Source organism: Mustela nivalis (genome assembly GCF_964662115.1).
Source record: "Mustela nivalis genome assembly, chromosome: 12".
Taxonomy (NCBI): Eukaryota; Metazoa; Chordata; class Mammalia; order Carnivora; family Mustelidae; genus Mustela; species Mustela nivalis.
Genome location: NC_139031.1, coordinates 50,846,701 through 50,864,228, shown reverse-complemented (window position 1 = coordinate 50,864,228; position 17,528 = coordinate 50,846,701). Strand labels below are relative to the sequence as shown.

General features: G+C 42.0%; 1 protein-coding gene across 7 annotated transcripts in view; it reads right to left on the bottom strand.

The window, feature by feature from the left end:
* The window catches only part of RAPGEF5 (Rap guanine nucleotide exchange factor 5), a 224,008-nt gene that overhangs the window by 57,025 nt on the left and 149,455 nt on the right, over positions 1-17,528 (bottom strand). For all 7 annotated transcript variants that reach the window (XM_082693712.1, XM_082693707.1, XM_082693706.1 and 4 more), the window contains exons 10-11: positions 15,435-15,550; positions 14,900-14,988 (exon numbers count right to left, since the gene is read on the bottom strand). In XM_082693712.1, the coding sequence (XP_082549838.1) occupies positions 14,900-14,988; positions 15,435-15,550 (205 nt within the window). The remainder of the gene's footprint in view (positions 1-14,899; positions 14,989-15,434; positions 15,551-17,528) is intronic.

Sequence of the window (17,528 nt, the reverse complement as noted above, 5' to 3'; positions counted from 1 at the left end):
CAAATAAATAAATGCAATCTTTAAAAAAAAAAATGAAGTTTTTTAGGGGCGCCTGGGTGGCTCAGTTCGTTAAGTGACTGCCTTCAGCTCTGGTCATTGATCCCGGAGTCTCAGGATTAAGTCCCACATCAGGCTTCCTGCTCAGCAGGGAGTCTGCTTCTCCCTCTGACCCTCCCCACTCCTGCTCTCTCTCATTCTGTCTCTGTCTCAAATAAATAAAATCTTAAAAAATAAAGAAGCCTTTAAAAAAACAATTAAACACAATTAAACATAACTAAGCCTCTTTCTAAACAATCTGGCACAAGATCTTATACGATCTGAAAATGCCCAAAATTAGAAAAGTCGCTTTACTGTGTAGCCCATGTTTAAAATTATTTCTAGGACAAATATTTCATCCACTGACTGATAGCAGGGATGCTTTTGTGCTCTAGGTTCCAGAACAATCTTTGGAGTTCTTTTCAGTAATGCATAGCTGCTTTTTTTCTCACACCAGTGAGAGGGAGACTAGTGCTTTTGGGTCACAAATAAAGGTTCGGTCACAACCACTGACTGAACATGTATTGCTTGGGGTTGAGCTCTGTGTTTGCTGCCATGGAGAAGGCCAAGTTTTAAGGCCTCAACTTTTATAGGGTTTGAAATTTAACTGGTGACATCCTAAAAGGACCACATATGGGGGGCTTATAGCCCCAAGCTGATGAATATTCCATTCATGAGGATGTCTGAACAAACCGCTACCTCCACTCAGACCCCCATCCCTCACCCACACCCCCCAGCCAGCATGCATTTTAGCCCTACAGAGCCCCAAATTTGCTTTGAACCACATCTATTCTTTAGTGTGCACCAGGAAGCCAAAAACAGCTTTGATGGGCAACGAGGAAAAGTAGAGAAGGGAAGATAGTAACTATTCTCTTCGAACATAATCGAAAAAGCCCCCCTCTACTGACCACATCCTGTGTGCTATACCAGGAGCTCTACCCACACGATCTGTGCTCCCTCATACTCTTTCTAGGAGGCAGGTCTGATACTCTCTTTGTGGGATGATTGACGCCAAGCCCGAGCTAGGTAGGGTGAAAAACTACTGATTGCTGCAGGTTAATATCAGAAGGGTCCTAGGTCCCAAGGAGGGCTGATCTCCAGCTCTGGATTTCACTGCACTCTGCTCTTCTGAGGCTGTGAACCCAAATGGTCCATACCAGACATGGAGGTAATGGGTGTACAGGAAAGTAACAGAGTCCTGGACAGGGAGGAGTGCCGCAGATAGAGGAACTTAGTCTTTCTATTTCTGAATGGACAAAAGTGCCCCCATAAAGTCGTTTTCCATCTATACACCAGCATCCTAGAGTTCCTTTATTCCTACTCGAATTTCATTTTTATTTTCTAGCAAATACTTGGTAAGTAGCAAAGAGCTATAAGCGATCAGCTCATTTCCTTTTCTAAAAGTAGAACTGACCATCACATGGAAGGATTAAGATAGTCCACAAACTCCTAATTCTTTTAAGTTGTTGTGTTTTTTTTTTTGTTTGTTTTTTGTTTTTTGTTTTTAGAGAGTGCTTTAGAATGTGCTTTTTCTCTAAAGCACATGTACAAGCACCACAGGTGGGGGGAGCGGGAGAGGGAGGAGCAGAGGGACATGAAGTGTAAAGGTAGAAACTGAATTTTTTAAAACAAACTGTAAAACTCTTCTTTTCCTTCTAGATAAACTTCTCCATACTAAACATTACAGATACTAACAATCATTAGTCACATTCTATTTTGTCCTCTTTCCTAAAAGAAAAAAACAAAAAAACTGACTTCTACATCAAAGTCATGTCTGTTCCTCACCTCAGTGATCATATACATGCTTATTACTCCAACATCTGGGTAATCAAGCCATTAAATATGTATTAACTGTCATCAGTTAAGGTATTTTTGTCTTTTTGGCTAAAGTCATTCATACAAACTCCTTTGTCTCAAATGGTTCTATTAAGTCAGTTTTGTGTTGTTTCAAAATAAGCGATCTACTTACACATCTTAAAACATCCTTAGGTCTTTCTCCTAGCACTGAAATCACACGAGTCCTGGTGATTTGACCCACTCAGCAGGTACATAAGAGTTCCAAAATATCACCAGGAAAATAATAATATAATGAAATACTGAAGCTATTTTTATGAGAACAAATTTAATTTGTGCTATTATTACGCTTAGTCGAAGTTATAATATAGGAAATATTTTTTAGTACATGCCTCAGATGTTTTGTGGAAAATATATATTTTTTAAAGATTTTATTCATTGGGGCACCTGGGTGGCTCAGTCGGTTAAGGGTCTGCCTCAGCTCAGGCCATGATCCCAGGGTCCTGGGATGAAGCCCTGTGTCAGGCTCCCTGCTTAGCAGGGAGTCTTCTTCTCCCTTTCCTCTGCCTGCCACTCTGCTACTTGTGTTCTCTGTCAAATAAATAAATACAATCTTAAAAAAAAAAAAGAGAGAGACTTTGTTTATTTGGGAGGGGGAGAGAGAGAGTGATCAAGAGCGTGTAAGAATAGGGGAAGGGAGAAGCAGACTCTCCACTGAGCAATGACCCCCATTATGTAATGCTTTAAATCACAATATTTTTACATTTTTTTAAAGAGACAGAAATATAATTATGGCCTGGGATCTAAAGTATCAAAACAAACTAACATTAGCTTCCATTTATAAAATTACATGCCATTTTTCATTTCTTAGGAATCGAACTTTGCTTTTTGTTGGCCGTATTTTGCATGCTCTCGAGCGCTCCATGCTCTCTCTCTCTCTCTATATATATATATACTCAAGCAGAGGGACTGGGAGAAGGAGAAGCAGGCCCCCCATTGAGAAGGGAGCAGGATGTGGGGCTAGATCCCAGGACCCTGGGATCATGAACTGAGCTGAAGGCAGACGCTTAAAAACTGAACCACCCATGGGCCCCATTTATTCGTATTTTCACATGAGAGATAAGTATATTTCTACCTTGCTTAAGTTATCATCTGTTTTTCTGTTACATGCAGTCATACCTAATAACAAATAATATATATACACAGAAAATTCTTAGGCGTTCAAACAGACGATGAGTAATGTGATCTGCTTCTTAAGTTTCTCTATTATCCAAAGCAAGCAAAGTACATTTACTGAGAGATAAGCATTGTGACTTTATCCTGATCTCACTACTGTGGATTTCTAGAATATGCTGATGAAGACACATTTGCCTTGCATGTTTTTTTTCCCAAAGAACAAACACTCTCCCTAGGAGACTGTAAAACAGAGTAAATTGTCATAATAACTCTGAGACATGCACTTGCATTGTGCCAATCAGCATTGGCAGAACTTGAGGCAACTACAATGCTTTTACAAAAGTCAGCACAGTGGTAAATAAAAATGGCTTGCAATGCCTCTAAATTCAGACCAAACTGAAACAAGACAACAAGAGGTTATATTTTCTATGTCCAACTACTCTAGGGGGTAAGATCCAAAATAGGGATGAAAATATCTTCACCATGTTCTTTCTTTTTTCTTAACAAAACACATGACACCATTCATGGTATATTTAAGCCTGTTATACAAAAACAAAATTTGTGATATCAAGCAAGAAGAAAATTTAGGGGGGAAAAACCCAACTTTCTTTAAGTACTAGATAGATCTCTCTTCCTAACAAGTATATTTAAGGGACATTGAAAGGGATGTAATTATTGAAGTAGTATGCCAGATACTTTAATACTAGAACTACTACCTATCATAAGTCCTGATATATACAACTCATTCACCAAAAATTATGCTCATTTAAGGCTGAGCATTTAAGTAGAAATACCCAGCCAGGTATTCAAAAGGCAATTCTAACTTGTACTTTTCATCATCACACTAAGTGAAGCACATTTATAGGATTAAAGGATTTAAAATATTCACAAAGTATTTTGTATGCAGAAAACAGACAAGAACAGTAAGTCTGAAGCAGAAAAGGATACAGAATTGCTCTAAAAATAATTTCCTAGCACTATTCAGATTACAATAAGATATTTTGGGGATTACAAGATATTTTAGTTTTCTACATTTTCTTTTCACTCATATTTAACCATTCTGTCTAATTTCATATTTATTGAAAGATATGGGGGAAGGCCTGCCAGCCAGGCATTGGCCTTATGTATACGGCAAAAAGCTCCAAACAGAATGAAAAGAACGGTTTCAATTGTAGAGCAAGAAAGCCCCAAGGGCAGAAAATGAGGATAATGGGAAATGGGAGGGGAAGGTTATAATGAGAAAGACTGCAAAGAAAAATGAGAAAAAGCTCAATTATAGGTATGTTAAAGGCAAAAATTCTCCTGCTCAAAGAATATTCCTTTCAGACATGTGCTTGTCAATTACAGCAATTATGTGGCACTGCACCCTTTCAATGAAGCAATAATTTGATTGAAACATGCTGTGAGAGATTAACATGCAGTGATTATAATCAACAAATTGCCATTCACTAACATTTAGGAGACTACCTGAAGTACACACTCTTACACAGAAAAAGGACAATTTTTTTCCCCTGCTAGGATGCTAGTTTTGCTTGAGGAAGGTGGCACAGCATTTTAAAATACAAGATGAGGACAACGAATGATCTCACTTTAAATCTTTCAGCTGTCTGGGGAGATGACACACAAGATCTCTGAGAGAGAGAGAGAGAGAGAGAGAGGAGAAAAAGAAGAGTTTCTTCCATCCTTCAACATTATCTTCATCTCCAACTTTAGCTGCTGATGTTACAGTAAAACTGTGGTCTTGTTAAAATCACTAGATTGTCAAATCTATTGACACAGTATCTTGTCTTCGTGAATTTCCGAATCTGCTCCTTCCAATGTGCTCCTCCAGAAGAGTCTGACTGATACCACACATTTAAGCAAGTTTCTAGAAATATAGCTGGACATGACAAAATCGTGTTTGCACTAAAGTACAACACTAAATATGCCCAAAGACCCAAAACTCACTAGGAAAATATGGTAATTTTAGAAACTTTGAGATTTGAGAATAGCATTTCTTTTTCAAGGAACAGAAATTCATTTCCTTTTCAGTTTTTAAAGATTTTATTTATTTATTTGCGATAGACAGAAGGAGAGGGAGAAGCACATTCTCTGCTGAGCATAGAGCCCCATCCAGGACCCCAGGATCTTGACCTGAGCTGAAGGCAGATGCTTGACTGACTGAGCCACCCAGGCATCCCCATTTTCCTTTTAAAATAATTAAAAAAAAAAAGAAAGAAAGAAAGAAAGAAAGAAAGAAAGAAAGAAAGAAAGAATTTATAAGAACAAAGAAATCCGTTAGTACCAAACTGAGAAGGTGTATTATAAAGGTGGTTCTTCTTCTTCTTCTTTTTTAAAGGATATTTATTTATTTATTTATTTATTGAGAGAGAGAGAGACGGCACACACTCGAGCTGGAAGAAGCGGGAGAGAGAATCTGAAGCAGACTCCACACTGAGCCCAGGGCTCAACTCAGGGCTCCATCTCACGACATGACATCATGACCTGAGTTGAAACCAAGAGTGAGCCGCTTAACCATGCCACTCAGGCGTCCCTGTACTATAGAGATTCTTAGTAGGCATACGTTAGGGAGCCAGAATATAAAAACGGAACAAAGCTGTTACCTTTCTCAAGTTTACTTTTATGAGAGAAAATTCAAGTTGCACTGATGATCTGTGTTTCACAAGCAACCTCCATCCTATGTCAAAGAGACTAGATTTAAGCCAGTATTTTATTCTCACAATAATAAAGCTGAAGGCTCTCAGGGCCTCATGATTCGACATGAAGTTTGTGTCGTATCAGATAGGGCCTATATAACTTATATTGAAAAACAGACTGTAATTTTATATATTCAGATCCTTAAAAAACTGACAACTCATATATATATATACTTAGGGCAACTTTCCATGTACCAGAGTGTTTTACTATTTGTAATAAATTTTTCTCCAGCCATTCTAGGAAATTAGAAATTTACTGAACTATAAAGAAATTCCTGTTTCCTAACAATGTGTCAAATTGGGCATTTGAGGTGAAGGGAAAGCAGATAAAATGCAAATAAAGGAAATAAAGTAAATAAAATGTGCAAAGGTAAATGAAGGAGAAAACCCATTCATCTCCACCCCGTTCTGCAGTTTACACGGAAAATCCCTCCTGGTTCATGGGTTGAGGACATCAGCACTAGGACTGGCTACATAGAGACAATAGTCACATGTGAATTTCATATAGCATACAGTGTGAACGGGACCCTCAAAGACCCTCTGTCTCACCTCCAGGCTCTAGGACAAGGTCTTCACTCAAACCATCAGAAAGTAGTTGATTTGTTTCTTAAAATATCTTAAAAATACCAAATTTCTAAAACGAAGTCTAGAAACTTGTCCAGATGTCCAAGATTTTCAACATTCTTACAGTCAAAAGGCTTAAGAGTTCGTTTCTCAGGTAAATCTTGCTCCTTGTGCATCTTATTTTCCCTTTTTAATCTTCAGATCCTCTGGAAGTTAACTTTCCATAGTCCTACAATACTTTGGTTTGTCTCTGGTATGCTCTGGACTTATAGTTGAACCTCAAGTATTAGAAGAGGTCATGTGGGTTCACCATGAAAATGATGCAATTAAAAGAAATGCATTCTCAACAAGGATTGTGTGCCCGCAAAGTATGCTGTCCTCCTACTCATAGCCTCATGCATTACACACCTGCCTTTGCCCATTGGTTATGCGGTAATGAAAACGTCCACATTTCCATTATTAATCAGTGTATGTTAATGACCTTATGCTTCAGCTCTGTCTCACTTCATTTCACCTTGCTTCATTACCAACAAGGGTATTAATTAACCCACAATCTACTGACAGCATAAAAGCATCAATTCCCTTGTTATCATACATACTATCACATGTCTAAAGGTGGTGGGAATAGATTAGTCCAGATGATGAACACCTCAAATGAAATCCACAGCAAAATCTGATTTTTAATCACTCCTCCTGTGAGCAGGCTGACTGCACCCGCCTGTACTAGGACATCTTCCTCCACACCCCTTCTTTTTGTAACCTCTCAGAAGCAGGCGGATGGCCTAGGGGCCATGCAGCTCACAGCTGGAAACCTGGAAGCAGGCCTTTGTGCAAGATTAGAGCACTCTTAAGCAGCTGTGGAAGCACCTGATTTGGGGTTGATAGCTGGAGTTGAATAGTAGGTTTTTACTTCAGTTAGGCCTTTTATCCATGACTCTAGTCACTAAGGGGGAAAAAATGATCTCCAGGAAAAAGCTAGGGATATACCCGAGTTCATTTCCAGTTTCAAATGATCATTCTATCTCTGAAGCAGTTTAGATAACTTCTACCTTAGCTTCTAGGTCCATTAGATGGGGACAATTATCCTGTACTAAAATGCATCAAATGGTAAGGAAGGTTGGATAAATGGAGGGGAATCTTGAGTAACCTTCAAATCCTGGCTGTCAGATCTGGACGGGGCCTCCAACAACATGTGGCCAAGTCCTCTGCTTTCATCAATGAGGCAATCGAGAAGACAAATTCTATACAGTTCTAATCCCTCATCATTTGTCAAAATTAAGTGTTCCGTTATGGTCGGCAAATACATGACATTCTCTGCAATAGTAAGAGGGAGGGAAGCGAAAGGCACTGCCAGAAAACCAAATCAAATCAGAGCAAACCAAACCCACAGTACAAAGACTGTACCGCAGAGCACGGACTACATTCTAACGTAAGCACTTGCACTTCCAGCTCTCTCGACAGCACTCTGGGGTTTCCACTGTCACCATGGACAGCTATTTCAAGCCTTTGCTCCACCTGGAGAAGTCAGTCTTCTCGGAGCAGCAGTGCTGCGGTCTGAGGTGTACGCAGGGCAGCTGCAGTTGGTGCTAATGAATTGGGCTGCTGTTGACTTTTTTATTAAAGCATGTCTGCAAGCAAAATGAACGGTTACTTAAAAGTGGTGGTTTCATAAAGCTTAAAAAGACCTCAAACGACAACTTAGTCTAGGTATTTGCCTATGAAAAAGTTGTTCTCACAGGTCAAGAGGGTTAAAGCCTGATATGAAACATTTCCATGGGTGCGGATTCTATGGCTTAGAGTCCTAGCTAGTAAGCCAGGGATGCCTATACCTACTTCAAATTTCTTTTTTTTTTTCCTTCAATTAAGTCTGTTTCCTTTTGTTCTGAACTTTGCTGCATACAGTTTCATGTTAATTCCTGAAAATATCTTTTTTTTTTTTTTTTTAAGGGGGGTTCCAGCCCAGCATGGAGCCCAAGGTGGAGCTTAAAATCACAACCCGGAGATCAAGAGTCAGACACTTAACCAACTGAGCCACCCAGGGGCACCTTGAAAATACTTTAAATACATTAAAATATCCTCCAGCTTACTTTTAAAAATATTTAATTCATTTATTTGTCAGAGAGAGGAAGAGCAAAGCAGGGGAAGCAGCAGGCAGAAGGAGAAACAGTCTCCCTGCTGAGCAAGGAGCCCAATGAGGGACTCAATCCCAGGACCCTGGGGATCATGACCTGAGCCACCCAGGCGTCCCTCCTCTAGCTTATTTTTAAAGACATGTGGATATAGCTATCATAAAAGAGTGCTTATAATGATTAGCATTTAATATATACTGTTTTCCTACTTCTCCTTTTGGAATTTTTGAATTCCTCCACTGGAATATATGCCCCAAGAAAGTAAGGAGTTTCTTTTGTTTACAACTGTACCTCCACATGTAGGACAGAGAAGTGTTAAAGATATTTGTGGAAAGAAGAAATTTTATTTTCTAAGGTATTCATACAGATGCTGAGTAATTAAAAATGCACAGTTGTATTTTATCCTACAAGCAGTGTATAAAGTTAAAAGTAAAGAAATTACAGGGGGATGGCTAGTATAAGAGATACGATGCAGTATCTTTCACCACTGGGGGAAAACTGCCACTTTTCCTTGGCAACAGACTCTTTCTGAATATCCCAAGATGGCTTGGTAATATAATTTGGTAAATGGATTTTACTAGTAGGTGATAAATCAAAGCCATTCTTTGGAAATGTTATAACATAATTTCTCAAAGAGCTTAAGAAGTTTCCCAATGAACAAAGTTATACACGAACACGCATAAATCATCACCAGGTATGGCCACTAAACAGTGGTTTCCAAGCTTCCTCCTCCATCAACATTCTAACTGCCCTATGATTCCAAAGAAATGCAGCAGTACCATAAGTAATACAAAGGTAGACTGAATAGCCAATGTCCTTGTGCAATGGCTAAGTGATGGTGATTTCAGCATAAAATGACCACAAGTTTCTGGCAACTGTCTACATGAATTCTAGGGTCTCTCCTCCAGATCTAGAATTTCATGGCTGTGTGACATTTGGAAAGAGGTTGATGTAGATCCCTTTGAATCAAGGTGTTTTAGCGATGAAAGACAATCCAAAGATTGTTTGACTTGCTTAACGTCTCAGGCTGGTTTATTACTGGAGCCCAGATCTGGTACCCAAGACCTCAGAATCGTATTACCATTCCTTTTCTCCTCTGCTATGTGAATTTTCTCCTTTCTTAAAGTCCGATTTCTTGCAGAAGTAGGCATCTTGGCTGTGAGACCCAAGGGCCACCCAGGGATTTTTATAGCAAGACAGAACCCTAGCAAAAATCCAAATGGGTTTTGTTCACTATATATCACTCCTCCTCATTCCAAGAGTTGAGAAATTCAACAGCTGTGTGTCCAGTACCTCTGTCTCCTCTGATAGTTTCTTATCAAAATGATTTCAAGGGGTGAACCAGTGCAGGTGTGTAAATTGTGAACTTCTCAGGCTACAGAGGCAGGGACCAGTGGATGAGGCTGACCAGTGGACATGAAGCCCTGGAGAGGAGGTGGGGGTTACAGGGGAGGTGGAGGAAAAGGGAACTGATGCCCCTAACTCTCCAAGGCAGATCTTTATTTGCAACTCTTAGAAATTTGGAATAAATCTTAAAAAGTTGGAGGAAGGTAGATGAGACAAGGTCAATGTTCTGTTTCTGTGGCTCTCACATCTGGCTGCATATGAGCATCACCTGGGAGCTTTTAAAGCCCAGAAGGCTTAGATCCCATCTCAGGTCAACTGAATATGAACCTCCAGAGTGGGACCCAGGCATTGTATTTTTAAAAAGTGCCCCATGTGCCCCTACTGTGTAAGATCCACTGGTCTATTTGTTATAGGACATTATAAAAATAAAAACAAAAGATACGTACAAGATAATTTTAGATGCATCTGAGTTGCTCAAAACCACAGAGTGATTTACCACCATCTTAAAAATTTTCTGGGTCTAGCCCCAAATGATGTTTAGCTTGCACAAGCTAAGCTGCTACATGGTCATTGAGGTCTTTGCCACCTACAAGAGGAAGTCTGGGACAGAAATGCCAAACATCTTTCTAAAAATCCTAAAAGGCAAAGAGATCAAGGTAGAAGTTTACCTAAGTTGTCTTCTGTCTTTCCAATGACCAGGGAAAAACCTTTCTTAATTTTTCTTCACAAGAAACATGCACCTAGCACATAGGACAGGCTTGGTGCTGACCGGGAAGAAGACAGAGTAGTTCATAAAAACCAGTGCCTGTCCTTTCTTTCCTCAAGGTTCTGTCAGTGTATTACTCTAGAAAAGCCACCAGTAAGCTGGCAACCGAGGTTAACCTTTGAACTCTACGAATGGAGTGAGACACCCCTATGATGTAAGGCAGGTACATTCACAGAGGTCGTTGCCATGTTTCAAGGGTAAAGGACCCAGTTTCTCAATGATATGCTCACCCTATGAGGGGCTGCTGAAAGCCGACCAGTAACACGTGATCACAGTAGGCACTTTCACCCCGAGTCCCATCCACAGAATGTGCTGAAGGACAGCCACCTGATTATCAAAACCAGCCACACCTTGAAGAAAGCAGGTCAAGCTTAATAAGAATGAGCCATTTGGCTTTACCTATTCCTGTTATCCTATTCTTTCTTCATTTGCTTTTCTTAAAAACCCACACCCTTAAGCACATTTGCTTTGAAAGTATAAATAAAGAATAGGAAAATGGGGGGGAAAGAGGCCAGCCGATAATGTGTTTCCTCCTGGGTTCTCCCTAAGATGGACCTGTCATAACGCGGCTTCAGAGGGAAAAATCAGTAAGAAGGTTTTCCCCTATGAAATCCATCCAATACATAATCCCCCTAACCCTCCTGCCATTGCTTTGAACCAGAAGTTACTATTCCCAACAACAGCAGCCCTAAAGAAAACATACTCTATCCTTTCCACGGAGCGGAGCGGGAAGAGTTAAATCGGAGCAGGAGCCCCCGGAAGACCCCGAAGACCAGGGCTGGCTGGAGGCAACTCACTTGTTCCTCCCTCCAGCTCCTCTACTCACAACTCCTTGTTTTTCTTTCTCCTTGCCTGCTTTGTAATTCTCCTGGGCTGGGAGTACTCAACAACGTCTCCCCTACATCTGGGAAGATGAAAGACAGAGCTGCTTGATTTTTCTCTACCATCCCAAAGGTGTAAGCCAGAACCTGAACCTTGACAGAAAAGGTCACCTTTGAAAGCTGTTTCAATCACGATCCATGCTCATAAATAGATAACCAGCAGACAGACTCAGATAGTTTTTCCATTTGAAACAATGAAGAATCACTCACTCACTCTTTCATGCATTCACTCATTCTACAGCTATTCCTAGAAAGACTCCTTGTGCCAGGTCCTACAAGGGAGGAAAGGTATGCCTACAGGGGATGATGAAAACACACAGGGCATTCGTTGTGTGCATCGAATCACTTGGGAAAACCATTAGTAGGCTGCTCTTAAGCATCTCTAATATTATTGTTTTTAAAGCTCAGCTTGACTTGGTGACAGAATACCGTAGGAACGGTTGTTTTCGCTTCTTGATTCAGGTGGCAACAGGATTCCATTATGTCAATAGCTCTGGCATTCTCCTTCTTATTGCATTCAATTAAGTCAACGTTTTTCCACTTGCACGTCCCTATTGATGAGTCATCACTTCAACGCTCCTCTGTGAGCACAGAAGGTCTCTTCTATCGGGCCTTGTACTTCCATTTTCACAACTAAGTGACTTTTGTGGGAAAGAGATGGGAAATGACTCACATCTCTTGCTCCATTATTTTCCCTCGCCTCTGGTGGGCACAGGAATGTAACAACCCAGAACAGGCTCATACTGGTCCACGGGAGCACTTACAGCCTCCCATGTACCCTTTCTTCCCCACTGCAGTCGGGGCCATGTGGACCACCACCAGATGGCTCCAGCCAGCCCCATATGGCTCCCCCTCCCTAAAAGGGGTGCTTGAGAACATAAAAACGCTGCTCTATACTTTTATTGCGGCCCCGTCTCATTTTCCTCCATCTGTCTTCCATATGTTTATACGATGCTATTAGGCTCTTGCACACATAGGCCTTTTATAATGAGGGTTGCTGGCCTGACCGAAATGAAGAACGAGAACTCACCTCTGTTGGTAACAAGGGGCCTTCAATTCCTTTAAATATGTGGTTCATTTAGTATTCAAACTAGAACAAACTAACAACCCTCTTTTCCTCAAGGTGCCCAAGGAATTCATTTTACTGTTACATACATGATATATCTTTTTATTTTGGCAACAAAAACCACACGGCAGCTTTTCTGTTGTGTCTTCTCCAAGTGCTGGAATGTGACGTTTTGGAGAATCACACGTGACTTCACTTATGCCTCCCTACTACGTACCCATCAATCTCTCTCTACATTTGACTCTTCCTTTTCCTCAAGCTCTCTGTTAATCACAGGGAAAGTTGCTACCATGTTTTCTTTCAAGTATCACTACAAAAACCCGAAGTTTCATGCACCCTCTGAAAACTCTGAGGAAATGAGTAGGAATGAGGGAGGCTGACCCCAAGAGGCCTCCTCCTGCCCTGCTGAGGGCAAACCACTGAGCTCTGGGCTGCTTTGCTTTGCTGGGCACTGGGCTAGAGTGACATATGTGGTCCCAGGCAAGGTCTAACAGTCACTAGACACCGTGCACAACACTGTTTCCAGCAGCAGGCAATTCCTGGCATTAGTACAGTCATCCGAGAGACTTTTCATTCCCAGTGTTAGATAGATAGTGGGAACCTGTCATGGGCATTAGGCCATCTTTCTCAAAAAACCACCAACAATTACAAAGAAAAGAAGAAATCAAGTTAGGCCTAATACTGGCTTTAATAATTTTTATACTTACTCACATGATCTAGACAGAGTCTCACATCACAGACCAGAACTGTGGCGCTGTTAAGAAGAAGCAAGCATTTAATCCCCCGAAACATCTATCCACATTGAAAGGTGTCCCCTTTGCAGCAGATTATTTATTTGCCTGTAATCTAGTCCAAACCACCTGTGTAAAGCAGCCTGGTAATCAGTACATGGAAAATGATGCCTGGTTCCATGATGATTATATCTGATGAAGCAGAATATGGGAAGAGTGCTCAAATGCATGAAATACTAACCAACAAGACATACAAAAACAACCCAGCAAACGCCATGAGAATGTTTTTCTTTTAGGCTGTGTATAAATGATAGCTACTGATTTCCCCCACCCCAACTTGTACAAAATAAAGTATCTATTTGATTTTTGAGATCAAAGTATGACATTACTGGGGCACGTGGGTGGCTCAGTGGGTTAAAGCCTCTGCCTTCAGCTCAGGTCGTGATCCCAGGGTCCTGGGATCAAGCCCTCGAATCGGGCTCTCTGCTCAGCAGGGAGCCTGCTTCCTCCTCTCTCTCTCTCTCTCTCTCTCTCTGCCTGCCTCTCTGCCTACTTGTAATCTCTGTCTGTCAAATAAATAAATAAAATCTTAAAAAAAAAAACCCTTAAAAAAAAAGTATAACATTACTGTAGGATATGGAAATTAGTCATTTTCCTTCCTTTTTTTTTTTTTTTTTAGCCCATCTACATATTTCACACAACTTCGTTTCTCTTCACGTCCTTAAAATGCAATTTAGAGTCAGATATCAATTAGATTCAGACAAAAACCTACCGGGACCCAAGGAAACTTGCTCCCACCTACACAGTCATTTCATAATCCTTCCTATGAGGAAAAAAAACCTAAGGTCTTACTCTGTAGGAATTCAACCCACGAACACAGGTGCTCTGATAGCAGCAAACAGCACATTTTAGTCAGGATATCAAGTTACAGAATCGAGGCTGCAGCCAGAGGCCCATTCACTGGAATGATTGTTCTATGCTGGAACAAATGACAAATTCTGGTGAAGAGAAGTAAGTACTTGCCCTTTGGTGATAAAGGAAGCATAGTTAGGGTGTTCTGTACACGCAATGGTACTGTTTCCCAAAGTGCAAGGGTGACAAAGTTAAATGGGTACTTGGCTCCCAGATTAGCTAGAAAGGACAAGAAGTCTGATCAATAAGACTTCAGTGAATTATAGTTTCTGGTCTGCAAAGCTACGAGTAGGATATTCTGCACAGCTGAGCTTGCTCTGAGCAGTTTGTAAACCACCTGGAAAAAGGAAGAAGTTGCTGCTACCCTGACAGTTGCTGAGTAGTTGCATTAATTGTTGACATTTCTGCAGGGAGGCTGCTCTCCTCAGCTCACGGCTTCCCACAGGCCAGGTGAATGCTCGTCCCTTGTATTTCTTCCCAGAGAACACTGGCTATTATAACGCTAACCTCTTGCCAACTGCCTTTAGGTGAGATTTGGTAAAAACTGCCAAAGACACAAGAACATCTGCCTTCCTACGGCTTTCTTTGTACTGCGACTTCCCAGGCAACTGCGTGGGTCTCCATGTGTCCATTTACTGGATTGCAACAAAACAGCACGAGGCCAAGCGGGGAGGTGCACAGAGCAAACCGCTCTTTCTGCCCGTGCGGGTTTGGGCTGCTGCGGGAGCCTTGCCCCTATGCGAACTGACAAGGGCGGGCGCCGCGGTGGGTCTGGAAGCTGGAGACACCCGCTGCCCTTACCTGTTTCTTTGTCCTGGACTTCTTCCAGGTGCAAGTCATTCAGAAGGTGCTCCAGTATCTTCTCGGGGGTCCCGGACACGACCACGTATCTGTCAGAGAGCAGAGAGTCCACCGAGTCATCCTCGGTGGAAGACTGCGAGCGGCTGCTCCATTCATCGTCCTCGTCCTCCTCGTCAATGTATTTGAAATAAGGCACATCGAAGGTAGGCAGGGGCAGCTCTCGGTCCGAGAGCGCGGCGGATTCCTTCCTCTCTAGCTGAGGGTCCAAGACCCTCAGCCGGGAGCTGCCCATTGTGAACGGCTACCAACAAAGGCATCCCCTAAGAGCGCAAAGATCTTGCCATGTCTGTCCTTTCGCCGGGAACTGAGTCCATCTGGCTGCCAAGAGCTCTGCAGTCAGCTAGAACGCTGGAGAGGCGGAGAGAAGAGGGGGGAGGGAGGGCCGCCAGGCGGCGGGAGCGAGGGGGACGGAGCGAGAGAAGGGGAGGCGGGCAGGGCCGAGGAGAGCGGGGCGCGCGCCGCGGGGCCAACTCACCTCCAATCCCGCTCGGCGCCGCCGGCTGGGGGGGCCGGGCCGCAGCTCTGCACCCTCTTCAGCACGAGGACGTTCCGCTCCTGCTCCTTCACCTCAACGGTTGCCACTTCGTCATCCTGCTCTCGTGGGGGGCAGGGGGCAGCGGACGGGACACAAAGGGGAGAGAAAATTAGACAAACCCGCCAACAAACACAAGAACAAAACCAAACAAACCCCAGCCCCTCCAACAGGGGCCAAACTGAAGCCGCGTTTTCTCAAGTCGCTGTCCACCAGGATTTCTTCAAAGACCCTGAAAAAAAGGAGGAGTCAGGGCAAGAATCTCTCTTTGATGGTAGAGTGTCTGGGCTCAGATTCTACAGGCACAGACAAGTATTAGGAAGACATAAATACTGTCAAGGAAATGGGAAGAAATAAATAAAGAGGGGCTGGGATTCGGAGAGCTTGCATTTAAACTACTTGAGTGATTTGAGTTAAGGCATCCAAAGCTCAAAGTTTCAAAAGACACAACATGCTCATTGCATATGTATTCTCTCTTATCTTGTTAATGCTTATTAAATATTCACTGTATTAAAACTGGAAAGTCATAAATCATTTAAAACACTAAAACAATGAGCAAGCCATATTAAGTATTCTTCATAGCCCTACTTTAGAAGGTGGGCAAAAAGCTACCCATTCTATCACTCAGTTCATTCTTCCCAACCCCCACCCCCCCAGACAGAAGATGGACTTCAAATTTATCCTATCCCAGTTTTGCCAGAATACAAGCAAAAATGGATCTCTAGTTAGAATCTCATCCGGGCTGAAATTCGCATGTCGTGGGTGAGTGCACTGACTTTCTTCACCTCAGTCCCTTTTAAAAAGGAGAGCAGGCTGAACAATCATTCATTTCTGCACACACAGCTTCCACGGCCCAGAGCTAGTGTGGCCCGCTGACGTAGCTCTGTTGGAGTCCAGCTCACTGCTGACCCAGCAGTGTGGAGGCTGACCCTGAGTGATGAACACTTCCAGAGGATAGAGTGTGAAATTCTACCAGTGTGTGACACCCAGGAAGGGTAAGGTAGCCCCGGGGCGGGGGGGGGGGGGCTGTGAAATGCAAGTAAGAAAAGCTAGCTTCTGTATGTCTGAGAATTTGGGCAAAAGATGAAGGCAAGAAAAGTTGACACTAGGTAGGCTTCACCTTAAAAATGGTATCAGTTCTTTCAAAAGGGAAACGTGCCCCAGAGGTCCTAGCATGTTTCTGCCACAGGCAGAAAATCCAACTGATAATTAGGTGCAAACATTAAAGAAAAAAAAAGAGTATTATTCTCCTCAATGGGTAAAATGTACTACGTCCATTGTACATTCTTAATCAGTTCCATAGATCTACCAGGGATGTCCATGTATTTTATCCATCTTTACTAAGAATACAAAGGGACTAATCTTTCCATAATTGTCAACCAAATTGGTGATAAAATTATGCTTGCAACTGCTGATGTCCTGACTCCCAAGAAAATGTAGAGACAAAAATAAAAATTATTAGTCACTCGAAACAACAATGTAATTTTATGATAATTTAAAAAATCTTTTAGTGGCAAATAATTTTACTATGTAAAACTGGTGTATTACATTTCAGCAAGGTCAGATGCTCAGTTACTGTGGCAATTAATGTTGGATATTCATTGTTCAACTCCCTGAGGACGGCAGTGTGACTCCTGTAACATGAATACCAATGTGTAATTGCTATCTTTCATTTCTCCAAAGGGGTCCTTTTGTTATCTGTGTAGTTGAAGTGAAATAAGGTGGCTGGAGAGAGGGGCGTATATTGACCAAAAAAAAAAAAAAGGCAGAATGTGGGTCTGGGATACTGAGACACAGAAACGAATAATTCACTCAACAGTGGATTTGAAAGGACAAAAATCCTTCCCTGGTTTTCCTCTCATCGTAAGCCAATATTCATTTTCTATGCGCCTGCTGTCATTGTGAAGTACATTTTACATTCTACATGCACGTGATATATGGCGTTATTAACTTCCATGGGCCACGCACATACATATGGATGGGAAGGGTTTCCCTAATGTCTGTGTAACTAATATGTATTACAAGGCTGTGCAGACA